This window comes from Bufo bufo, chromosome 6 (genome assembly GCF_905171765.1).
Source record: "Bufo bufo chromosome 6, aBufBuf1.1, whole genome shotgun sequence".
Taxonomy (NCBI): domain Eukaryota; kingdom Metazoa; phylum Chordata; class Amphibia; order Anura; family Bufonidae; genus Bufo; species Bufo bufo.
Window position 1 is genome coordinate 248,500,277 of NC_053394.1, and position 27,384 is coordinate 248,527,660.

A 27,384-nucleotide genomic window follows, 5' to 3' on the forward strand; every position below is an offset into this window, starting at 1 on the left:
GCTGGCGGTGGATCCGCCAAAGTTCTGAAGATACGCCGGCCTCCCCATAACTTCCCCCGCCAGTTCTAAATGTCAGACGGCTTCCTTGCTGTCTTACAGTTAGACCATTTTCTATGCCTAAAACAGGAATAGAAAATGATGAATGAGACGGGCCTGCCGGCCAGTCCTCTTCCACGCCACAATTTTAGACCTGGCGTGAGCGGGGCGAAGTCGTAGACAGCGGCCCAACTAACCACTGATAAGTACGTTCGGGCATATCTGGGAGTGCCCCTTTAATAACTTGGCATATACATGAAGATATATTGAGTTGAGGATCAGGCCGTATTCTGCTGCCCATGTTTTGTTGGCAGTGTACTAAGACATGGCAGTAAAAGAGAGGCGCGCCAGCTGGGCACTGTGTAATCAAAGAGGCATGCACTGGATGGAATGGATAATTGTGTGATTAGAACGTTCCCTTTCCATCTAACTAGCATAGTACTCTATATATACCAGACCGCCATTAATAATGTACGTACGCTTTTGGATCCTATCCAGATGTTAAAGCACTGCATGCCTTATGGATCCACAGAGAATGAGCCCCAGCTTCTCCGCAGAGCGGTCTGGGAGGTTGGCTGGTAATACGGCTATTGTACCCGTTCACCCGAGGCAGAGGTGCAGGTCGCTTCCCTGGTCCTGTATCTTAGAGGGATTGTCCAATTTCAAGTATTTTTTAATAACCCCCTCCTCATCCAGTGGGACCTGTCAAGGGAAACATACTTACCTGCTCTCCGATGCTTGTTTCCGGCTATGAGGGTCCTGTCTTCTCTGCGCTTTATATGTAAACTTCTGCCATGGATGGGGGTCACGTGCAGGGGCGGGCTGGTAACTTAAAGTGGCCCTGGAAAAACATAAAAGTGGCCCTGAGTCCAAATTGACAGAAGGAGGGGCAACACAAGCTCCAAGAAGGCAGAGCCAATAGACGCAGGAGGGGCCAGCAATACCGTAGTGCAACACAAAATACCGCCCCCGGGAAACCAAATAATACTGCCCTAACACCATACTGAGGACAGTGATACGGTGGAGTTCAGGAGGGTCAAGTACCTGATGCTCTTATATGAATTAATGCTGAGGGCATCAGATAGTTAGGAACCTGGCCAGCTGTGGTGAGGAGGGCTTGGGCGTCCCCCTGGGCATCAACCTGCCAGGAAATTTCCCTGTAGGGTCTGTGGCCAGTCCGCCCCTTGTCATGTGCACTGCTGCAGCCAATGAGGGGCCTTAGCGGTCATATGTCCCAAGCGGCACATCATCCAGCAGTGACGTGTCATTTGGGGACACATTACCGCTACGCCAAGTCATTGGCAGCAACATGTCCGTACCGGGCATCCACAGAGCCAAAACCGAGTATCGGCCCAGAAAGTGAGCAGGGTGCACCACTGGGTGCATGGGTTTTCCCACAATACAAACATATCCCCTATTTATACGATACAAAATATAGGGGGTCATTTAACCAATCAGAGTCCACCTTTCATTTTGGACGGCTCCTTTGGAAAATGAAAGGTGGAATCTGATCGGTTGCTATGGGCAACTAAGCCAATTCTACTTTACACCAGTTTGATAAATGACCCCCATAAATAAGTATCTGATCTGTTGGGGGTCTGACCTCAGGGGCCCCCGCCAATCACAAGAACAGGGCTTCCATATGGAGCAGCAGGCTCTATAGGACCACTGGCTGTTCATGGCAATGCATCCATACTGGGGCACCATGGCACCACTTATGTTCGGTGGGGGTCCCAAGACTCCCAACAGTCAGACCCCCACCAATCTGATATTTATCAACGTTCCTATGTTTAGGGGATATGTCTGTATTGTGCGAAACCCGGAAAAGTGGCTGGCTGACACACCCTGGCACCCGGGAAAGCTGGGTGGACTGCTCTGTGGAGTGCTTGCTGCAGCCTCCTGTACTATATATGATAACAAACTGCTCTGCCCACATCCAGTGTCTGCGATCAATTACTTGGGGGATCGTCCGATACCGCTGCGCTGAGGTAACCCTTTTCAGCTGCACTTCCGTCCCTCCGGCGCTAGATGTCGCTGCAATCAGCGGCCGTTATTAACCCCCAGCATCGCGGGTTGGCGCCGTTGCTATGTGCGATGGCGTCGTTTCCAAGCGTGAGACAAGGCACCACGCCATTTCCGGCCGGCTGTGAAGGAGGAGTAAGTGAGGGAGGCAGGAGGAGCTGGCAGAGCCGACAGGCAATGAGTAGCAGAGCTTTAAATCAGGGGAGGAGAGCAGGCCGCCGCCGGAGATAGGAAGACCCAATATCAGCTGCCTCCCTCCTATCTCCAGTCCCTAGACAGAGGTCACCGTCCTGACTGACGTTCCCGACATGGACTTCCAGGTGAGAAAACTTTCCCGCAAGTGGTTCCACTGAAAAGCAGTGATCTGTGATTCCCCTGCTGCCGTAAATAGTGCCGGGCATGCTGGGAGTTGTAGTTTCAGTGTATCTGGGGATCACACAATACAATTATAAGTGGCAGGTATTCAGGCAACTTTATGGAAGTCCATGGCTGCTTGGCAGTCTTGCTGGGAGTTGTAGTACCTAAGCTGGGGAGGCTCAGGGCAGTAGTCTTGAGGCTGCTCTCCATTGTCTTTGTTTTCTTGTTAAACTCTGTAGAAGTGATACCTGTGACCTCAGTATACTGGCAATATAGATCCATCACGTGATGGACACTAGTGGCCCCCCGCGGACCCCAATGACTAAGGCCTCTTTCACACGAGTGTGACGGATCTGGTCCGGATGCGTTAGTGCGAAGTGCGTTAAGTTTTGTCTGCAATCGCAGGTGCGATGCGTTTTTCACGCGAGTGATAAAAAACGGAAGGTTTACAAACAACATCTCTTGGCAACCATCAGTGAAAAACTGGTACCCAGACCCGAACCCGGACTTCACTGGATTTGGGTTAGGCTACTTTCACACTTGCGGCAGAGAGATCCGGCAGGCAGTTCCGTCGCCGGAACTGCCTGCCGGATCAGGCAAAATGTATGCTAACTAATGGCATTAGTAAGACTGATCAGGATCCTGATCAGTCTTAAAAATGCCTGATCATTCGAAAAAATGCATTGAAATGCCGGATCCGTTTTTCCGGTGTCATCCGGCAAAAACGGATCCGGCATTTATTTTTTCACCTTTTTTTCAGTCTGCGCATGCGCATACCGGAAGGACGGATCCGGCACTAATACATTCCTATGGGAAAAAATGCTTGATCCGACATTCAGGCAAGTCTTCAGTTTTTTTAGCCGGAGATAAAACCGTAGCATGCTACGGTTTTCTCTTTTGCCTGATCAGTCAAAACGACTGAACTGAAGACATCCTGATGCAAACTGAACGGATTACTCTCCATTCAGAATGCATGGGGATATGCCTGATCAGTTCTTTTCCGGTATAGAGCCCCTGTGACGGAACTCTATGCCGGAAAAGAAAAACGCAAGTGTGAAAGTAGCCTAAGGGCTCTTTCACACCTGCGTTCTTGTCTTCCGGCATAGAGTTCCGTCGTCGGGGCTCTATGCCGGAAGAATCCTGATCAGGATTATCCTAATGCATTCTGAATGGAGAGAAATCCGTTCAGGATGCATCAGGATGTCTTCAGTTCCGGAACGGAACGTTTTTTGGCCGGAGAAAATACCGCAGCATGCTGCGCTTTTTGCCCCGGCCAAAAATCCGGAACACTTGCCGCAAGGCCGGATCCGGAATTAATGCCCATTGGAAGGCATTGATCCGGATCCGGCCTTAAGCTAAACGTTGTTTCGGCGCATTGCCGGAGCCGACATTTAGCTTTTTCTGAATGGTTACCATGGCTGCCAGGACGCTAAAGTCCTGGCAGCCATGGTAAAGTGTAGCGGGGAGCGGGGGAGCAGTGTACTTACCGTCCGCGCGCTCCAGAGTGATGTCAGGGTGCCCCAAGCGCATGGATCATGTGATCGCATGGATCACGTCATCCATGCGCATGGGGCGCTCTGACGTCATTCTGGAGTGCCCCGGGAGCCGCACGGACTGTAAGTATACTGCTCCCCCGCTCCCCGCTCCTACTATGGCAGCCAGGACTTTAATAGCGTCCTGGGTGCCATAGTAACACTGAACGCATTTGGAAGACGGTTCCGTCTTCAAATGCTTTCAGTACACTTGCGTTTTTCCGGATCCGGCGGGCACCTCCGGCAAATGGAGTGCACGCCGGATCCCAACAACGCAAGTGTGAAAGAGGCCTAAGGTATTCTGTAGATTTTATTATTTTCCCTTTTAACATGGTTATAAGGGAAAATAATATCATTCTTAATACAGAACGCATAGTAAAATGTCAATTGAGGGGTTAAAAATATTAAACAAATTTAACTCGCCCCATCCACTTGATCGCGCAGCGCGATGACGTCAGCGAAGGTCCTTTTGCAGGTCCTTCAAGAAGAACAAAGAGGATCCCGACTGCGCGATCAAGTGGATGAGGTGAGTTTATTTTTATATATTTTTTAACCCCTCAATGGACATTTTAGTAAGCATTCTGTAGGAAGAACCATGTTAGAAGGGAAAATAATACAGTAATTTTACTTTAATGGGGTCCAGGATTGCTCATCACTATTTAGTAACATCTTCTCCTTAGCAACCATGCGCGAAAATCACACCGCATCCGCACTTGCTTGTGGATGTGATGCGACTTTCACGCAGCCCCATTCACTTCTTTGGGGCCTGCGTTGAATTAAAAACGCAGAATATAGAACATGCGATTTTCACGCAACGCACAAGTGATGCGTGAAAAACACCGCTCGTGTACACATCCCCATTGAAATGAATGGGTCCGGATTCAGTGCTGGTGCAATACGTTCACATCGCGCATTGCACCCGCGTGGAATACTTGCCCGTGTGAAAGGGGCCTAAGGGTGTATTCACCTTGCCCTTTAGTGTGCATTTATCATATGTCCTGGAAACTCCTGGCACATACCGTAACCAGACCTATAGGCTCCAATGTAGGCCTCTGTTCGCCAAGCTTTCCATTTTTTACACCATGCAGTATTTTTTTATTTTTTAAATACTTGATTGAGAATAAATAATGAGATACATATAATTGTAAGCATATCGTACAGTATCAACAACACTAAACTGTACGTGAGAAAAGTACAAAAACACTGAGTAGGTATAACTGACATACGAAAGGGAACCTGTCGCCTCCGACAAACATCCCAAGCCGGCAGCAGTACCTGAGACCAGTGATGGTCAGTTCGCAGTGTTCGCCAGCGAACAAATGCAGGCTGCCATCTTTAGTAAGGTAGACTCACCCGTCCGGCGATGCACAGGTAAGCCCTTACCTGTGCCAGGAGCCGGTCTGAAATCAAATGCAGTCACCGGGAGCAGGCAGTTCCGAGAACAGCCCGATGAAGGCCCCCGGCGGCTGTTCTCAGAACTGCCTGATCCTGGTGACTGCATTTGATTTCAGACCGGCACTCGGCACAGGTAAAGGCTTACCTGTGCATCGCCGGACGGGTGAGTCTACCTTACTAAAAGATGGCACCCGCATGTGTTCGCTGGCGAACACTGCAAACTGACCATCACTGCTCCTGAGAGTAGCTAGCAGCCTGTTTGTAACGATCATTTTCTTCCTGCAGGTAGTTGAAGCAGAAGCTGTAAAAACGATCTTTAATCCCCTTCCGGCGCGCTTCTCTAGTCAGGCAGCGGCCTCCTTGCTTCAAGTCACGGTAACAACGCCCCCTTCGCTGGGACTGATAGCGCATATGCACAACAGTTTGGCTGGCTTTGCCGAACTGCCGGCTGTCAATCACAGCGAAGAGGCACGGAAGGGGGCGTGGTTACCGTGACTTGAAGCAAGGAGGCCGCTGCCTGACTAGAGAAGCGCGCCGGCAGGGGATTAAAGATACTTTTTACAGCTTCTGCTTCAACTACCTGCAGGAAGAAAATGATAGTTACAAACAGGCTGCTAGCTACTCTCAGGTACTGCTGCCAGCTTGGGATGTTTTCTGGAGGTGACAGGTTCCCTTTAAGTTGAATAGATGGTATGATCAACTACATATGCATATCAATCTAAGAGTATAGCAGTAATGGCATAAAAAAATATAGTTAGCCTGGTTACATGGTAAGAACATTGGTGTTAAAATGGTTGTGTTACTAGGAGTAAAGCCTCTGTGCGAGCCTCTGCTGCAGCTATTTCCTCAAATCTATATATTGCATCTATCTTCCCTATCCAAAGATCATGTGAGGGAAGTTCTGCTTTTAACCAAAAGCGTGGTATAAGAAGGCGAGCTGCCTGAAGCAAGGATGGTATATTGGAAATGATGTTAGAGGGAGGCCTAACAGAGCTATTTGAGGGGAGGGGTGGATAGACATGTTGCGTATCTTGTTACTTTTCCTGAACACATCTTCCCACCAGCTTAGGATGGGTGGGCAGGGCCACCATATATGAAAGAAAGGGCCCTTTTCCCTTCCACACCTCCAACAAATGTCTGAGTTTGAGCTACTATATCTGTATGTGATATCTGGTGTTTTGTACCATCTCGTGAGAATTTTATATCCATTCTCCTGGATGAGTACACGACGTGAAGAAGTATGTGGAGGCAAGAACAGTTTGGACTGTTCAGATAGACAGAGACAGGGATGTCTTAAGATCTCTCTCCCAGAGACCAATGAAGGCTGGTTTTGGCATAGGAATGGGATTATTAAGTTTTTTGTATAGTTGCGAGATTAGTTTCTTTTGAGGGGTATGACTACATATCCATCCCTTAAACCTAAGCCTGGTGAAGGACGTGTTTGGATACATACGAAAGAAAAAAAGAGGCCAGGGAAGGAAATGTATTGGAAAGAGGTAGTAAAGAAGCAATGTCCTCTCTATTTATTAGTTCTCCTTCATCTTTGAAGAAGGATAGGATGGGGAGTTGGGACATTCTCAGCAAAGGTGGAAGACTTTGTCTTAATTCCACTGGGGCTAATTCTATCAAATCCCTAACCTGAATGAGTGGGGAGGGAAGTGGAAAACCTCATACTGAATTTTGGAACCATTTCCACACCAAATGTGGTTTTAACTACCGGATTAGGTCTTGTATTGTTAGGGGCATTTTTAGTGTCACCTATAAGTAGTATTCTAAAGGATGACTGGAAGTTCAAGGATTCCATCTCAACCCAAGATGTATGTGCTGGTCCACAAAACCAGTCCAAGACTCTTGACATATGAATAGCCCTGTTATATAGCAGAGGGTTAGGTAAACCCATACCACCCACTGCTCTTTTTCTCTGAAGGGTTGATATAGCTATCCTTGGACCTTTCTGTTTCCATATAAATCTGTGTATCTGCCTTGTGAGAGTTGTGAAGAAATCCTTTGGTATAGGAATAGGTAATACCTGTTGTAGATAGTTAAGTCTAGGGATGATTAGCGAAGTAGCCAAGTTTTTACATCCAAACCATGATAATGTCGGGAGATCTAGTTGGGTCAGCTGTTTAAGTATAGATTGGAGTAGTGGGCTATAATTAAGCTTGAAGAGTGCTTGGATCTGGACCAATTTTTATCCCTAAGTACGTGATATATGGAGTATCCCAATTATAGGGAGAGTTAACTTTTAAGGTCATTTTTAATGAGGGGCACAGCCCTACACTTAGGATTTCAGTTTTTTTCATATTGATCTTGAAATTGGATATAGGGCTAAATTGTTCCAATAGATTATATATAAGAGGCAGCAAGGTCGTTGGGTTTGATGTCATTATCAATAAGTCATCGGCAAAGGACGTTTTATGCTCTTGTTTGCCCAGTTTAATTCCTTCTATTTTGTTCTCCTGCCTGATGGATTGGAGAAGCAGTTCTAGTATCATCACAAACAGCAAGGGGGACAGTGGGCATCCTTGCCTGGTGCCATTTCGGATCCCAAATGGGGGAGATATATTATCATTCACCAGTACTGCTGCCGAGGCATTGGAGTACATAGCAAAATTGGCATTAATGAAATCGTCTGGAAGGTTGAATTTGATCAGGGTATGGTACATAAAGCCCCAGTTGACCCTATCAAACACCTTTTTCCGTTTCAGTACTCAACAATACCAAGGGGAGGGAATGCTTATTTGCGTGATACAGAACGTTTAAAATTCTAGCTGAGTTGTCCTTGCCTTCTCGCCCCTTGATGAAACCTGTTTGGTCTCTATGAATCAGAGTGGGGAGAAACGGTGAAAGACGGTTGGTTAGCATCTTTGCAAGTAATTTTAAGCCAACATTTAGTAATGAAATAGGGCGCTAGCTCGAGCAATACGCTGGATCTTTACCTTCTTTGGGGAGGATGATAATATGGGCTCTTGTCATGTCAATAGTTAGAGGGGAACCCCGGAGGAAGTGGTTGCATATAGGTAACAGGTGTGGAATTAACGATTTGCTAAAGGTACGGTAGTAAAGAGCTGGGAAGCCATCAGGGCCTGGAGCTTTCTCTCTTGGCAGTTGTTTTATGGCCATTGCCAGTTCTTCTCAACTAAAGGGGGAACCCAGGGCCGTTTTTTGGACGTCATCCAACTTGGGAAGTATTATAGAGCTGAGAAAGGCATTAATAGATTCCGTAGGGGAGGGGTTATTTTTTTCCTATCTCGTGTTGGGGAATATTATAGAGTGAGTGATAGTAAGCCTGAAATTGTAGGGCTATGTCCTTGGTTGTTATGGCTGTTCCTTCTTCCGGTTTATTAATTTTACTTATGTGATTGTGTGATTTCCTCTTTTTATTATATACCATGATAAATATGGAGGCTTTGTTGCCGTGATCAAAATATTTGAATTGGGAGTGTAAATAATATTTAGCTAAAGTGGTATTAAGGAGGTTTTTTACTTCGGATCTGCTGTTATTGAGCTGGGATAGATGTGTCTCCACCAAAGTCTGTTTGTGAAGACCTTCTATTTTTTGACTTTTTGAAAGGAGTGTTTCCATCCTAGCTGATTTTTTTTTTTTCTTTTTAAGATATGTTCCCATTTTAATAAAATGGCCTCTTATATACGCTTTGTGAGCATCCCATATCGTATGATGGGATGTCTCTGGGAGTGAGTTCAGATGAAAATATTTGTCTAGAAGGTTTTGTACCTGTTCTTTAAGGTCCTTTGTTCATTGAGCCTCCATTTGAAAGTCCGTGGGGCTACTTGTGGAGTTGTAATGGACAGATGTATTGGGTAGTCATCTGAGAGGTCTATAGAATCGATGTTGGTTCTAGTACAGTACTGGAGGTGTTCTCTGGATAAAAATAAATAGGTCATACCATAGACCAGACTATGTAAATTGTGGGGGAAAAAAAGGTATAGTCGCGACAGTGGGGATTCAAAATTCTCCATGCATCAACCAACTGGGAGTTGTGGAACTTTTTGCGTAGGGAGTTCAAAGCTTTGTAAGAAAGTCGATTTTTGGCATGATGAGTCAATCAGTGGTTCCAAGACTAGGTTGAAATCTCCTCCCATCACAACCACACCTTCTCTAAATCCCTCCATAATTGGGAAGGCATTTTTAAACCATGTATGTTGGTTAGAATTGGGAGCATATATATTGATGAACTTAAACATCTGGTTACAGATTGTGCCTTTAAGCATATTATAACGACCTTCATGGTCCTGAATATGGGAGCAATATTGAAATGGGAATCCCTTTTTGAAGCCAATACTAACACCCCTGGAGGCCAAGGAATTTGATCCACAATGATACCTTATTGGGAAATTAGAGTGTGATAAGTTGGGGTAGTGATTCAATTTAAAGTGTGTTTCTTGGAGGAAAATGACCGAACTTCCTTTATTTTTTTTCAATTGGGAGAAGATTAGACATCTTTTTAGAAGGTGAGTTAAAACCTTTCACATTGTAGGTAGTTACGTGTATGTCAGTCATGATTTAGTATATAAAGGGGATCCTTGAGCTATAAATTAATAAATGGTGTGGATTTCTTAAAATATAGATATAATACTCAGCCTCCAAGAGTGTAGCCGACCTCCCTGTAGTGGAGTCCCATCTAATATGTTCAGTACCAGTTTGTTCACAATTATACCTACTGAAACAAAGGATGAACAAGAACAAGAAATAAAAAAGAAGCATAGAGTAATGCACATGCCATTGCTAACAGGTAATACATTTTCGTCATAGTATGAAAAGTAGGACGATTAATATATGGGGAAAAAGAACTATGTTCTTGTTTAGTTCACCCTAGATCAGAATTGGGGATCGGGTCAATATAGAAGAAGTATTGGCCAATGGAGGCCATTAATGAGGTATATTAGCATAGTGGAAGTTGGCTGTTAGGAAAGTGAGATAGAGCTTATGAGAATAGAATGGTTTAAAGTATATTGAAACACTGTACTGAGAGAGGACAAGTGCAACCATATAAGTAAGTTACATCCCCATAGGAAGGCGTCTGGAGGATGGTCCCAGGTTTCCTCTTCTGTTCCTCTGTGGTTTTGGGGTACGCTGTTTTTCCCATGGTTCAGCTTGAGGTAAGTCCGGGAGGGTAGTTAAGTCCTGGACAGGGTCCCAGTTCTGGATGTCAAGAGGGTTAATTCCCAAGAGATCGTGTGCTGGATCCAAATCCTGGAAGGAGTTGATGGAGACTCTGCGGCCCTCATACATGAAAGATATGCCAAATGGAAAAGGCCTTCTATAGATTATTGACCAGCTGGACTCTTCTCCTTAGTGTCGAGATAATTTTTTCTGCGACTGTCACGTCGCAGTCGCAGCATGTCACGTGTCGCCGTGCGACACCATAGACTATCATTATAAAAATTGTCGTCGTATAGTCCTAGCCTAAAAGTGAAAAACGCATGCAAACCGTTTTTCACTGATGGTTGCTAGGAGATGTTTTTAATTCTTCAGTTTTTTTTCACATGTGTGAAAACCGCATCTAAACTAATAGCATCCACGTGAGAAAAAACTGAAACGCTGAATGCAGTCGCAGACAAAACGGACTGCACTTGCTTGTGAAATGGTACAAGTTTCACTGAATGCATTTTATACTCCTCCCTTATAGAGCAAGAGAAGCTGAGCAGATTCATTTATAGTTTTGTGGGAAAACTTTGTAATTTATACATTTAGGCTACCTGTATGCAGATGCGGTTTTGGAAACCATATCCACAGGGATTTTTGTGCAGATTTCTCTAAGTTTCCACACCAAAATCACAGCAAAAATCACAATTTCGCACAAAAAATGCTCAAACAGTTGACATGCCAGTAGGTCTATTTCTGCACAGAAAAAAACGCAAAGTGTACATAAGATTTGTCTGGTCTCCTTCATTTTGGCGGTACTGTATTGGGGCCCATTCAGACTGCCGTAGTGCTTTGCGGATACGCAAAACACGGCTACTGGCCGTGTGCATTCTGCAATTTGCGTACCGCACATGGCCACAACAATAATAGAAAATGCCTATTGCGGACAAGAATAGAACATGTTCTATCTTTTCTGCTGAGCCGCGAAACGGAACCACGGATGCGGACAGCACACTGTGTGCTGTCTGCATCTTTTGCAGCCCCATTGAAATGAATGGGTTCGCACCCGTTCCGCAAAATTACGGAACGGATGCGGACTCATTCAAACTGCCGTCTGAATGAGCCCTTATGCCAGGGCTCGACAAATCCCGGGCGCCAGGTCGCCATGGCGACCAGGAATTTGGTCCTGGCGCTTGGGTATTTGTCAGCCCGTTTTCAAAGATGCGCTCTCGGCGCGCACCATGGTTTCCTGAGCCGGCACAGTGGAGAAGGAGAGGAGTCCCTCCCTCCCCACTGTGCGCAGCTGCCGCTGACCACTAAGAACAGAGTAGGAGGAGGAGGGGAGGGACTGTGGCCACTGCGCCACCAATGAATGTGCCGGCCATATCCCGGCCCCTATGACTGCACGCTGTGATCCGCGCGATTAACCCCTCAGTTGAGGGTGTTATCCGCGCGGATCACAGCGTCCTGTCAGAGGTCGGGTGCCGTGAATGTTCTTCAATCTCGACTCTCGGCAGTTCCGATCGGTTACCATGGCAGCCAGGAGTCACGCTACTGAAGTCCTGGCTGCGATGGTATGTTAGTAAGCAGCATTATACTCACGTGCGCCGTGGCCGCCGGGCGCTCTTTCTTCTGTCTGTGCGGCTCATTGCTAATGCTTATAGCATTAGCAATGCGCCGCACAGACCTATGAGAAGAAGGAGCTCCCGGCGATCACGGCGCACGTGAGTATAATGCTGCTTACTAACATACCATCACAGCCAGGACTTTAGTAGCGTCCTGGCTGCCATGGTAACCGATCGGAGCCCCAGCATTACACTGGGGGGGCTGATCAGAGGCTGGTGGGGGGGGGCTGATCAGAGGCTGGTGGGGGGGGGGCTGATCAGAGGCTGGTGGGGGGGGGCTGATCAGAGGCTGGTGGGGGGGGGCTGATCAGAGGCTGGTGGGGGGGGGCTGATCAGAGGCTGGTGGGGGGGGGGGCTGATCAGAGGCTGGTGGGGGGGGGGGCTGATCAGAGGCTGGTGGGGGGGGGGCTGATCAGAGGGTGGGGGGGGGGGGGCTGATCAGAGGCTGGTGGGGGGGGGGCTGATCAGAGGCTGGTGGGGGGGGGGCTGATCAGAGGCTGGTGGGGGGGGGCTGATCAGAGGGTGGTGGGGGGGGGGCTGATCAGAGGCTGGTGGGGGGGGCTGATCAGAGGCTGGAGGGGCTGGGGGGGGCTGATCAGAGGCTGGAGGGGCTGGGGGGGGCTGATCAGAGGCTGGCTGCCATGGTCATCTCCCTGCTGTTGTGTGCACAAAGCACAGGGCAGCAGGGAGAGTGTAAAGTCCTATTCACCCTAATAGAGCTCTATTAGGGTGAATATGACAAGGGTTCTAGCCCTTAAGGAGGCTAATAGTTATTAAATAAAGTTAAAAAAAAAATTTAAAAAAAAGTTTAAACACCCCCCCCCCCCCCAAATATAGAAAACAATATATTGCGATATACATGCTTAAAATTATATCGCAATATAGATTTTATGACGCGGCTCCGCCTGGCTCCTAACTTTTTTAGCTGGCTCCTAGATTCCAAGGAAATTTGTCAAGCCCTGCCTTATGCTGTGGAAAAATGTGTGTAATCTGCAATGTGTGCAGGCACCCTTAAGTATCTGCTTTTTCTGGCTTCAGTTGTACAAAGGGTCCTCCTTATCAGTAAGTAATAGCTATCTACACACTAACTTAGGGAATGCTATAAATTGCTTATAATAGCCAAATGTGTCCTTCTGAGCTCCGAAAGAGCAGAAATTTAATGGAGTTCCCTGGGCTTCAGATATTGATGACTTATTCTCCAGATGGGTCATCAATATCAAATTGGTGGAAGGCCAATACCCAGAACTAGGGTTTAGTGAATTGAGATTTGGATTATAGATTCGAGATTGATTCATTAAAAAACGTTGTAATGCTGTTTCCATACAGCGTTAAAATGTATGTGCTCCTTGAAGGAAAACTTAGTCTCAACCGAAGTTGCGCATGACTTCGGTATTCCTCTCTGCGTATTTAAAAACATATTAAAATAGGAATTTGAAGTTGGATTCAGTACTGAGGTACCAGCCAGTACCAAAGCCTACTTCTGATTTCTATACATTTTAAGGGCTCATTCACATGACCGTGATGCAGAGGTTGCAATAACGCCTGTACAAGCGTCATTGACTCCTGTTCAGGCCATTTTACTCCCTGGAAAAAGTCTAAGGCGTACCAATACACCTTAGATTTTTCCCCCACATTCATCAGCGCAGTCAGCGCTGTGAATGGCATGGGCAGCGCAGCGATGCTGTCTGTGCCTGAAATAACCAATAACAAAGCTCTGTACGGCAAGGAGCTATGTTATTGTTTGGTATGAGCGTGCAATGGATTGATTACAGGTCTTGCAGCAGGGGAAGCTGCTGGAAGAAAGAGGTGCCAGCTCCCGTGGGTGGCTGTAGTAAGGAGAGCCGGGTTCGCTGCCCAAGGCCCCCGGGAAACATGGCAGGGCCACTGGAGAGCTAAGGAGCAGAGGACTCGCGTGACTGGTCTGAGAGAAGCTGCCCCCGGGCCTGTGACAATGCCAGGACGGAGAAGTCCTCCTTTTTAGGATGGGACCGCGGCGCTCAGGCATGGTCACTTTAAGGAGGCAGGGCAATGTTTGGATCACACTGTGACTGGCTGCGCAATTGACATCAAGCTGCCCTGCCCAGGTAATTCTGGTTTGTGCTGGAGCCTGGTGGGAACTAGTCGGGAACAGAGGAGAGCGAATCATGATGGGACGTGACTGTCACGGGTGTGCAGCTGCGGACTGCCGCTGCAGAGGTGCTGCCAGCCCCTCCCCCAGGCCGCTGAACACCCCCGGGTCAGTCAGAGGAGTATTTTTTCTCTTCTGGAAAAAACGTAGTGCGACCTCTGACCGTATGAATAGGTCAGCATCGGTTCTGCAAAATTCTGGAATGGGTGTGGACCCCTTCATTTCTTTGGGGCTGCAAAAGATGCGGACAGCACACTCTGCAATTGCAGGACAAGGAATAGGCATTTTCTATCATAGTGGCTGCCATGTGTGGTCCGCAAATTGCGGAATGCACATGTGCCGGTATCTATGTTTTGCGGATCCGCAGTTTGCGGGCCGCCAAACATTACGGTTGTGTGAATGTAGCCTAATGCTGCACACAGAAACAGCATTACAAACAAAAGGGGTCAATTACTATGCTGAAATAAATTAGGCGTATTTCAGGTGCAGATAGTGGCACAGCGATTAGTTGCGCCGCTATCTGCGACTTCACCCCACTTACGCCAGGTCTTAAATTGTGGGTGTGGCATGGAAGGGCCTGCAGGCGCGTCTCATTCACCATTTTCTATATCTGTTTTAGACGTAGAAAATTGTCTAAATGTAAGACCGCTTCCTTGCGCATCTTCATAACTTCAGCTTTATTAAGACCGGCGTAAATGTGCCCCAAAATTTTTAACGAGTCGACTTTGGCATTATTATCCGAAGCTCGATTTGCTCAACCCTACCCAGCGACCCCATGGTTGGTTATTTTCAGCTGCCGCAGCACCAGGTACTCTTTAAGCAACCTCGTTCCCATTATACGTGGAGTAACCAAACAGGTTTTTCTGCTCTACATCTGGTCTGGTAAGCAGATTGTTGCCTCATATATTTTTATTTTTGCTGTTTGTATAATTATTGCATTATTAGAGTACCATGATGATGACATGTCATTGCAAAATGGAGGCGGTGATGGAGACGATCTCATTGACACACATTCATCACACTGCTATCCTTTAATAATTCATTCTGAACTGGTCCTGCAGCTTAGTAATCCACCAGCACAGAAGTCAATAGGCCTCCTGTATGAAAAGTCTACAAACCCTCACGTGGCTTTATTTGGTCTACACATCATCTCTACCATGGTTCCTATAATCACCGGACGCTACTACCAGCTGACCTCTTTACAGATGAGTATCACTTAGGATACGACCACACCACGCGATCATGTCATGGTTGTAATGTCAGCCATGTTAAGTTCAAAGACCTGAGACTTCACTGTTCTGTGGGTCTGTACAATTAATGACCTTGGGGCACCTTCAATACCTCGCGGCCATTAACAATACAGATCCACTAAACGGTGTGGTTTTTGTTCATTTAGGCTACTTTCACACTCGCGTTTGTTGTTCACCCCCGCCGATCAGCTGTTTTAGAAGGCACTGGCGCTCCTGTGAGTGCCGCGGTCTTCTCCTTGTTTACCAGGCACAGCGCTGTACATTGTATAGTGGCTATGCTTGGTATTGTGCTCAGCCCCATTCACTTTAACGGGGCTGAGCTGCCTCTAGGCCATGTAAACGATAAACGTGTCGTCATTGGCTTATAGGGAAAATGGGTGAAGGCTGTGGCGCTGTCGCAGGAGCGCCGGTGCCTTCTCAAACGGCTGATTGGCGGGGGTCCCGGGAGTCAGATCCCCACCGATCAAATACTGATGACCTATTCAGAGGATAGGTCATCAGTTCTAAAGTCTCAGAAAACCTCTAACTATAAATAACTGTATATCGAGCCCTAAGGTGAGATGCAGAGCACCAGAATTATATATACAGACCTATAGTGACGTATGGAGCACTATTATTACACATACATAGTAGTGCATAGCACCCTTTATACAATGGGAGGAATGCTGTTATGTCATGTTATCGGGCAGAGCTTGTGCATAGACTGTACCTGTTATTACAATTGTATATATGGATGAGGAACAGTACTAATAATGCCATATGGTGTAATGGCTCTTCAGCGTCATGAATGCCCAGTGTATCAGGGGCGACCTGATGAAGTCCTAACATGACTGGCCCACTGGGAGTTCGCCCTCTTGGGGTACAGCCACACTGTCAGTTTTTTGCGTACAGTTTTGGAAGCCACATCTCTAATGTCCACCATTATCCTGGGGCATGCTTCTGAGTGCTTAAGAAAAGGTTAAGGAGCAGATTCTCCTCTACTTGCTGAAGACTATCAGAGAACTGAATACTAGACATTCAGTATGCACAAAGAATGCTATACACTTGAATAGGAAGGAGCCATCCCATGGAAGTGAATGGGATGGCTTCTTGTAATTACACTTGTTCGCCGCTGCGATGTGGACACCGAGCAGGTAAACAATGAAGGGAAGGATGCACTCACACAAGCTGAGCTTTCTCTTAAAACCGCTCATCGGCGTGGGTGCCAGGTGTCGGACCCCCGCCGATGTGATATTGATAACTTATCCTAAGGATAGGTCATCAATATTAAAATCAATTAACTTCCTGCACACGACCGTATCCATTTTGCTGTTTGCAAAACTCTGATCTTCTAGATATGGATGCGGTCCGTGTGCCTTCCACAATTTTCACGGGAGCCACTGTAAGAAAAAGACTATCTTTATCTGTAAATTAGACAAGAATAGGACAAGTTTTTAATTTGTGGCCCAGCCGTATGGATGCAGACAGCACACGGATGACATCTGCTGTGTGCTGTCCATTTTTTGCGGACCCATAGAAGTGAGTGAAAAATTAGTGATTCTTTTAGGCCAGTGGTGGCGAACCTATGGCACGGGTGCCAGAGGCGGTACTCGGAGCCCTCTGTGGGCACCCGCCCCCTGGAAAGAGTCTATGGTGTACCAATATGCCTTATACTTTTCTTGCAGCGCACTGAATATAGGCAGGCTATTATAGCTATATGATAAAGTACATCGAAGATATACTATATTGGACTGTAGTATTCAGGTAACTTGCCATGTTGGCACTTTGAGATAAATAAGTGGGTTTTGGGTTGCAGTTTGGGCATTCGGTCTGTAAAAGGTTCGCCATCACTGTTTTCGGCCCTGTTAAGACTGCATGATTTTGGGCCCGTTATCGGGAACAAGTATTTATACAAGCACTTGATCGTGAGAATTGGCGCGTATAATCATGCATCCGATCCGCCAAGCTCGTTCATCGGCTGATGGGCATCTTTCTTCAGGATGAAAGATGCCTGATTATCGGCAGCGCATCCCTAGATAATGCATAGAAGTGAATGAGGGTGGAATGACAGGTGTAATGGGCTCTTCCCACATTGAGTTTACATCGGCCTATGTAAGACACTCGCAATGCCCGAACATTGAGCGGTGTAATGGGCACTTTAGGATCAATGGCCAATTTGCCCCTCGTCATAATCATGATATGTTGAAATGTTTACCAAATGATTGTTTTGTCTTTAGGTGTGTAATAACTGATGTCGTAGAGCAGTGAGGGGCAGTCTAATTACCATTCAGAGTAGCTTCACAAATATATCTGCTGACACGGTCAAAGGGGTTCCTCTGTTCTTTTATGCCACCATAAGCTTTGTGACCGAATTCCATAAAGATAAGACATCTGAATGTTGCTTCTTCTGAAACTCTGTATAAAGGTGCTGATAAAATAAGGATATCGCTCCCATATCTGGACCTTACACTTTGGTGCTAGTTCTTCATGGACCTTTGAGCTACTAATCAGCATTGCTAAGCACATATCAGGTAGTTTTGTCAAAAGTTTTTATTCAGTGAATTCATGTAGCGGGCACATCCTGATTTATCATGCCTTCACTTCAGAAGTTGCCAATTGGGGCTTTTGTGGCTTTTTGGGCTCACTTGCACAAAATGTTTGCGATTTTTCCATTCAGTTTTTAAAAATTTACAATCTCATTTCAGTAGTAGGGTAGAGTAGGAAAACTGGAGGAACTTTTCTTGACAAGTGTTAGGTCCCTTTCACACAGGTGAGTTTTCCGAGCGGGTGCAATGCGTGACGTGAACGCATTGCACCCGCACTGAATCCTGACCCATTTATTTCAATGGGGCTGTGTAAATGAGTGATGTTTTTTACTCATTACTTGTGCGTTGCGTGAAAATCTCAGCATGTTCTATATTCTGCGTAAATGGCGCTGTGTAAAAATCGCATAGCATCCGCAAGCAAGTGCGGTTGCTATGCGATTTTCACGGATGGTTGCTAAGGAGATGATATTAAATAGGGACGTCATCGCAGGTCCTGCAAGAAGAAGACGATAACGGCTGCGCGATCAAGTGGATGAGGTGAGGTTGTTTTTTTTTTTTTTTTACTTCAAGGGACATTTTACTTAGCATTCTGTATTAAAGAATGCTATTATTTTCCATTATAACCATGTTATAATGAAAAATAATAAAATCTATAGAACACCGAACCCAAACCCGAACTTCAGTGAAGAAGTCCGGGTTCGGGTCTTGGTACCCAGGGCTACAGATGGCGACAAGACCCGCAGCCGCAGCTCTGCCGTTGAATACAGCGGCGGGGCACGGGAGATAATAGTTCTCTGCCCCGCCGTCGATGTTCTTCTCAGCAACGCAGTGGAGAAGGAGTCTCTCCCTTCCCCCTGTGCTGCTTCTGCTGCTGCCGCTGCCGCCAATAAGAAGAGAGACCGGAGAAAGAGGGGAGGGGCTGTGGCCACTGCGCCACCAATGAAGATAACTGACCTGTTAATACAAATACAGCAGTCTTGTGCCGGAATCAAATAGCTGTCACCCGACCTCTATGACAGGGAGCTGCGATCCGCTGCAGTTAACTCCTCAGGTGCGGTACCTGAGGGCTTAACTGCAGCGGATCGCAGCTCCCTGTCATAGAGGTCGGGTGACGGCTATTTGATTCCAGCACCCGCCTCCTGTATTTGTATTAACAGGTTAGTTATCTTCATTGGTGGCGCAGTGCCCCTCCCCCCCCCAACACCCTAGTATAATAAACATTGGTGGCGCAGTGCCAATAAGGGTTAAAAATTATTATTATTTTTTTTATTAACTCACCACCTCCAATTGATCGCGTAGCTGCCGGTCTCCTGTTCTTTCTTCAGGACCTGTCAAAGGACCTGTGGTGATGTCACTGAGCTCATCACATGGTCCACATGGATCATGTGATTAGCTCAGTGATGTCACCACAGGTCCTTTTCCTCACAGATGAAGACAGAAGAGAAGCCGGGCTGCGCGAACAAGTGGATTAAGGGGAGTTAAAAAATTTTTACAATTATTTTTAACCCCTCCAGCCCTATTTTACTTAGCATTCTGTTTTAAGAATGCTATTATTTTCCCTTATAACCATGTTATAAGGGAAAATAATTACATCTACACAACCTTGAACCCAAATCTGAACTTCAGTGAAGAAGTTCGGGTCTGGGTACCACAGTCAGTTTTTTATCACGCGCGTGCAAAACACATTGCACCCGCGCAATAAAAACTGAACAACGGAACGCAATCGCAGTCATGACTGGCTGCAATTGCGTATCTACTGGCGCGGGTTTGCCGCAATGCACTCGGGACGCATCCGGAGCCAAAACGTGACGCCCGTCTGAAAGAGGCCCAAGGCTACTTTCACACTTGCGGCAGTGTGATCCGGCAAGCAGTTCCGTCGTCGGAACTGCCTGCCGGATCCGCCGATCTGGATGTGACTGAAAGCATTTGTGAGACGCATCAAGATGCGGCTCCGTCTCACAAATGCATTGCAAGAACAAATCCGTCTCTCCGCTTGTCATGCGGACAGACAGCTCCGTCTTGTATCTTTTTAGACATTTTTACCGGTATTTCCTATGGAAAAAAATGGCATTCAGGCAAGTCTTCAGTTTTTTTTTTTGCCGGAGATAAAACCGTAGCATGCTGCGGTTTTATCTTTTGCCTGATCAGTCAAAATGACTGAACTGAAGACACCCTGATGCATCCTAAACGGATTGCTCTCCATTCAGAATGCATGGGGATATAACTGATCAGTTCTTTTCTGGTATAGAGCCCCTGTGACGGAACTCTATGCCGGAAAAGAGAAATGCTAGTGTGAAAGTACCCTAAAATATTAAGTTTAAATCTCCGCCCCCCCCCCCCCTTTCCGAATTTTACATATAAAATATATAAACATATTACATAGCGATGCGTCCGAAAAGTCCAAACCATTAAATTATTAAAAAATATCTCCTATGCGGTAACAGAAATAAATAAATAAAAACCATGCGATTCGCCATTTTTTAGTCACCTTGTCACCCCAAAAAATAGGATAGGACTGTTCTATTATGGGCCGATCGTTTCATAAAATGTGAAATGCACGCGGCTTTTTTTTTTTATTTTGAATTTTTGCGTGGTATTGAGTATCGCAATACTTTTTTATAGTGATGAAAGTGAATCAAAATTTTAATATCGAAACAACCCTACGCCGATCTGATCACGATACCAAAATTTTGATTCGGCTCCTAAATTTTTCAGTTCCGGAGCCAATGCGGAGCCAATGGCTACTAGGTATTTTTTTTTTTTAGTCTGGAGCACTGGTACCACATTCAGTTTTTTTTATCAAGCACGTGGAAAACTCATTAAAACGCTTGCACTCGCGCGGAAAAAACTTAACAACGCAATCGCAGACAAAAGTGACTGAAATTAAGTGCGCACTCGGGCGGGTTTCCCGCAACGCATCCGGACCTGTTCCGCAATGCCCGTGTGAAAGGGGCCTTAGGTTTAAAGGAGGTGTGCAAGCATTTTATATTGATGACCTATCCTCAGGACAGGTATGGGAACCTACTTCCTCTTCATTACAATGCCAATCATCTCGGAAGTGCAGTGTAACGACGAGCACTTGCTCCCTCCACTTGAATGGAGCGAGTTCTTGTAATTATACTATGCCGCCGCTACAAGGGAGACGAGGCATAGCATAATGAGCATGGAGCACCAGCTGATTGGCGGTGGTGCCTGGTGACTCCCACTGATCAGATGTGGGTGAAATCTCAGGATGAACCTAAAATGCACTCTAACCTTTACAGGTGAACTTAATGTAACCTTCTGTAAACTTCTGAATGCACATGTCCAACTGTTAAATGTTTCAGAAATTTTGCACAACTTGCTGTTCTCTAACAAGGAGCTTAACTGCAAAATTCAAAACAGGTGTTTGATCCACGAATTGCCCAATAAATTTCCTGGTACTATTAAAATTGGTATTTGAACAGTCCTCCTCATCATGCTGTTCACATTTTGACATCATGAGTCCAAGACGACACCCAACAATTGATCAACAGTACCTTGCCATTGTGAGGCTTCAAGGAGGATGTTCTCAGATGGAAGTGGCCACTGAGTTTAGAGTTTGAGTGTCATCAGCAGGTTGCAACAGATATACATAGAGACTGGAAGAGTCACAGAAAGGCATATAAGTGGATGTCCTTTGGCCACATCCCACACTGATGACCGCTTCATTGTGAATAATGCCCGGCAGAACCGGATGATGAATACCACACAACTCCAGGCACATTTCAGGAAGGTGAGCGGCACCCAAGTGTCATGTCAGACCATTTGAAACCATTTAACTCAGCGTGGTCTGCGTGTTAGACGACCTGCAAGGGTACCCGACCACAGACGTCATCATCTTGCATGGGCCAGGGAGCATCTACGCTGGACGAGGGACCAGCGGGCCTCAGTGCTGTTCACTGATGAAAGTAGAGTCACGCTGAGAAGAAATTATGGCCGCCAACATTGTGGAAGTCAAGGAGAGCACTTTGCATCAGCTACTGTTATCACCAGATGAGCCTCTGGTGGTGGTGTTAGTGTGGGCAGGTGTCTAGTCAATACAGAACTGCCCTACGCTTTGTGAATGGTACAGTGACAAGCCCATACTACTTGAATAACCTCATTAATCCAGTCATTGTGCCTCTGCATTAACAACACATTAATTTCATCTTCGTGGGCGAAAATGTACCAGCTCATCGAAGTCGCATTATTAGGGAACGGCTGCTGGAGACTGGGGTACCTCAAATGGAGTGGCCTGCACTTTCTCCAGACCTTAATCCCATTGAAAACCTATAGGATCAGCAGTCGCTGGGTAGAGGCTCGTAACTCTGTACCCCAGAACCCCAATGACCTAAGGGCCACCCTTCAAGAAGAGTGCTATGCCTCAGCAGACAATAATTTGACTTGTGAACAGCATGAGATATCGTTGTCAATCTGTAATAGATGCTCAAGGCCACATGACAAGTTATTGAGACAATGACATTTTTTGTGGAGATATAACCACCACTGTTGTTGGCTTTTGTTCCAATCACCCTTGCATGCTTCTAGTTAAATGTCCTACTTTCATGATATAATATCACTATCCTACCCAATAAAAGTGTGCCTGCGCTGTGTCCGTGGTGATCTGTTAAGTGCGCAGTCCAATAGAATCACAGCGCACCAAATGCCGCCCTGAACTGCCCAAGTCAGCGCGCCACCAGCCAATAAAAACACAGCGCACCTCAGGCCTCATGGACCGCCCACAGCAGCAACGCTGTCCTATCAAAGCCACCCCACACGCTGCCTGTACCACCCACAATTGTGCCAGCCAATAAACACAGGGCGCACCACACATCACCCACAGCAGTGCACCGTTATTATTGTGTGCTGTGTCAGTTTGAGCGCCGCCATTACAGTCCTGTCAGACACGCACAGCAGATGCTGCTGCCAGCAGTATTAGCCACCAGTTGCTGCCAGTGGTCTCAGCACCACCAGTCAGTTCCAGTCGTATCAGTCAGTGCCGCCAGTCACAGTGACAGCAGTCAGTGCCAGCCGTCTCAGCCACCAGTCACAGTGCCCGCAGTCTCAGACACCAGTCAGTGTCAGCAGTCTCAGAAATTAGCCACAGTCTCAGCCACAGCCGCAGTCTCTGCACCACCAGTCAGTGCCAGCCATCTCATCACCACCAGTCACAGTGCGTGCTGTCTCAGCCACCAGTCAGTCGTCTTAGCAATCAGTCGGTGCCACCAGTCACAGTGCCAGCAGTCTCAGCCCCAGCAGTCAGTGCCCGCCGTCTCAGCCCCAGAAGTCAGTGCCCGCCGTCTCAGCCCCAGCAGTCAGTGCCCGCCGTCTCAGCCCCAGCAGTCAGTGCCCGCCGTCTCAGCCCCAGCAGTCAGTGCCTGTGACACATATTACAGCCACATATAAGCTAGTATTTCAGTAGCAGAAAATATTACAAAAGTATAAGCCTATATTACTGGGACTTTCAACTAACAACATTCCACCCAAAAAAAAGGACATGTCAAGTAGGACAAAAGACAGACAATGAAATCCTACAGAAGCAACTTTTCCTGGAGAAACGGTCAGCTCAGCAAGTAAACATCAAAAAAAGAAAGGCTGAAAAACAAAGTAAAAAATGAGCAAATTGATCAAATTAAGAAAAAGAAAATGAATGTCACTAAAACTCTGGGAAAAGGTGTTGTGGTCTGATGAAACCAAGGTTGAACTTTTTGGCCATAATTCCAAAAGATATGTTTGGCGCAAAAACAACACTGCACATCACCAAAAGAACACCATACCCACAGTGAAGCACCATGGTGGCAGCTTCATGCTTTGGGGCTGTTTTTCTTCAGCTGGGACGGGGCCTTAGTTAAGGTAGAGGGAATAATGAACAGTTCCAAATGCCTGTCAATATTGGCACAAAACCTTCAGGCTTCTGCTAGAAAGCTGAACATGAAGAGGAACTGCATCTTTCAGCATGACAACGACCCAAAGCATACATCCAAATCAACAAAGGAATGGCATCACCAGAAGAAGATTAACGTTTTGGAATGGCCCAGCCAGATCCCAGACCTGAATCCGATTAAAAATCTGTGGGGTGATCTGAAGAGGGTTGTGCACAGGAGATGCCCTCGCAATCTGACAGATTTGGAGTGTTTTTGCAAAGAAGAGAGGGCAAATCTTGCCAAGTCAAAATGTGCCATGCTGATAGACTCACACCCAAAAAGACTGAGTGCTGTAATAAAATCAAAAGGTGCTTCAACAAAGTATTAGTTTAAGGGTCCATTCACACGTCCGTTTTTTTCTTTCCTGATCTGTTCCGTTTCTTGCGGAACAGATCAGGACCAGTTCTGGACCCATTCATTTTCAATGGGTCCTGGAAAAAATCGGAGAACACAATGTGTGCTGTCCGTTTCCGTTGTTCCGTTCCGCATGTCCGATTTAAATATAAAACTTGTCCTATTCTTTTCTGCAAAAATCGGATCCTGGTACAATACAAAGTCAATAGATCCGCAGAAAACGGAAGACATTCGGATGTCATTACGTATGTCATTCGTTTTTATGCGGATTCCGTTCCTGGAAATTACATTTTTAATTTTTTTATTTTTTTTTATTTTTTTTAAAGAAATCCAAACAACTTTATTTGCTTATTGAAATTTATACATGTTTCCGTTTTTTGCGGATCCGCAAAAAACGGATGACATACGGAAACATTTTCAGGAACAACGGATCCGAAAAAAAACGGACCGAAAATCGGGATATAGAAAAATACTGACGTGTGAATGTAGCCTAAGGGTGTGCATACTTATGCAACCATATTATTATTATTTTTTTTTTTTCCCTCCACTTAAAAGATTTCAGTTTGTTTTTCAATTGAGTTGTACAGTTTATAGGTCACATTAAAGGTGGAAAAAGTTCTGAAATGATTTATCTTTGTCTCATTTATTTATTTTTTTACATCATAGAATCCTGACATTTTAACAGAGATGTGTAGACTTTATATATCCACTGTAGTTATAATACCGCCTGCATAATACCTTTCTTTAAGGATAAGGCTACTTTCACACTCGCGTTTTGGGCGGATCCATCATGGATCTGCAAAAACGGATCCGTTACAATAATACAACCGCGTGCATCCGTGAATGGATCAGTTTGTATTATCTGTAACATAGCCAAGATGGATCCGTCATGAACTCCATTGAAAGTCAATAGGATACGGATCCGTTTTCTATTGTGCCAGATTGTGTTATAGAAAACTGATCCATCCCCATTGACTTACATTGTGTGCCAGGACGGATCCGTTTGGCTCGGTTTCGTCAAGCGGACAGCAGAACGCTGCAGGCATTGTTTTGGTGTCCGCCTCCAGAGCGGAATGGAGATTGATCGGAGGCAAACTGATGCAATCTGAGCGGATCTTTTTCCATTCAGAATGCATTAGGGCAAAACTGATCCGTCTGAACGGATCTCACAAACTGAAAGCCAAAACGCCAGTATGAGAGTAGTCTAAGACAAACTTATCATATATGCAACATTTGATAAATGTAACATAAAGTACTCCAACACCTGCTCAAGCAAAACTGACTTTGCATATTCCCCTGATAATAAATTCCCCCTGCGGTCTTTTACATGCCCTGTGTGTTCCTTTGTCTCTGCTAACAGCCGTATGACTTCCTCCTAAGCTGTGGTTGCAACATATGAAGCAGACTAGTCTGTGCCCCCACCTCTTCCCTCTCATGAAAGCTGCTACTTTCACACACAAAACCTTTGAAATCATGATTTTATGGTGACTCAGAATGCAGTTAATCCAGCAAAAAGTCATATTTGCTGATTTAGCCTTAAACAAAGTAAAGGTTTATTGGATCGCATTACTTAAGCGCTTGTTTTTTTGTTTTTTTTTGTTTGTTTTTTCTCTCAAAGGAGTATTCCCACATCGGCAGTCGTGGTTAAACTCGTTAGCTAATGTCAATTGTATGAATTTTTGCAAATGCCTTTCATTTTCACTATTGCACTCTTACGGGGCTCTTGAATCTTGTCCTGACTCATTCTGGTGGTTGCCTGGCTGGGTGGGGAGTCGGTTAGCAAAGTCCATCTCCAAAGCCCACAGGAAGATGAAAGGTTAACAGTGGTAGGTGGCACAAGGGGCAGAAACAAGTGCTTCCCCTGTCTACAGCCTTTCTGGTTTGCACACCCTGAAAACCTGCATGTTTTACCCCCTGTACATGCTCTGTTCTGCTGTGTATATCCTCCTTTTGATTCAGCAGGACAAGTAGCTATGTGAAGGACTTGCACAGACTCCGTAGCGGCAAAATTCAAGTAGATTTTTAATGAAGACTCAGCATTCTTAGTCTTACCAGGAAATTCACCGATAAACCAGGCGCAATGCCTTGTAGAGCTAGCTCAGCTGATTGTAATGATACCTGTTACTTGGTGAAAGAGTGCTTTTAATACATATGCAAATGAGCAGTTAAGTGCACTGAGGGTGGGACAAAGTCGGTCATTGGGAAATCCACCCAAATGATTTGTCTGACAGAAGGTTCAGATGTGAACAAACAGAGTAGTAATTCTACCCCAAATATGACCCTTTAAACCCATGTATGCTTTACCTAGGGCAGATTTTCTGGAACAAGCGTTTCTGCGAATGCTCGTTCCCGACAATCTGCCCATCTAAATGTGCCGCCGATGAACGAGCGAAACACTCTTTCATCAAGTGATCCTGTCGTTTCTGGTCAGCAGATTGTGCCCTCTAAACAGAGATCTGCATCCCAGAAACAATGCAGCTGTATGGGGACGAGCAATCGCATTAGTGATCCCTCATCCTCATACTGTGGAGGTAATCGCTGCATTAAAGCATCACTTCACCTCCACTGAGCGAGCAGCTGACTTCCTTCCCGACAATCGGCTGTTATATCGGGACGTATAAACCTTCTAGTTAAAGTACTATTATCTTGGTTTATTTTTATTTATTTTATGCACTTATATAGCGCTACTATATTCCGCAGCGCTTTACAGACATTAGCATCCAACTGTCCCCAATGGGGCTCACAATCTAAGGTCCCTATCAATATGTCTTTGGAGTGTGGGAGGAAACCAGAGTAGACGGAGGAAACCCACGCAAACACGGGGAGAATATACAAACTCCATGCAGATGTTGTCCTTGGTCGGATTCAAACCTAGGACCCCAGCGCTGCTAGGCACTGAACCACCGTGCTGCCCAAACTGAGCTTTACTTTTGTTGGTGATGAGTCGGTTAGCAGGACTTGTAATTGAGTGCACCTCTCCCCCATATTCCTGGGCCGTTCAGAGATGTTGTACTTGCCTCGCTCCCCGCCACCCACGTCGCTTCTCATACCAGCGCGGATGAAAACATACAGCGTCGGGAAGGGGGGGGGGGGGGAGCAGCCAATAGCAGCTGAACCCGGACAACCCCT

At 46.1% G+C, this 27,384-nt stretch overlaps 1 protein-coding gene across 1 annotated transcript in view; it reads left to right on the forward strand.

Moving 5' to 3' along the window:
* The first annotated feature begins 2,215 nt into the window (after window positions 1–2,215).
* The window catches only part of LOC121004077 (sphingosine-1-phosphate lyase 1-like), a 120,053-nt gene continuing 94,884 nt past the window's right edge, over window positions 2,216–27,384 (forward strand). Inside the window, exon 1 of the mRNA XM_040436157.1 lies at window positions 2,216–2,378. Within this exon, the coding sequence (XP_040292091.1) occupies window positions 2,367–2,378 (12 nt within the window). The 5' untranslated portion in view covers window positions 2,216–2,366. The remainder of the gene's footprint in view (window positions 2,379–27,384) is intronic.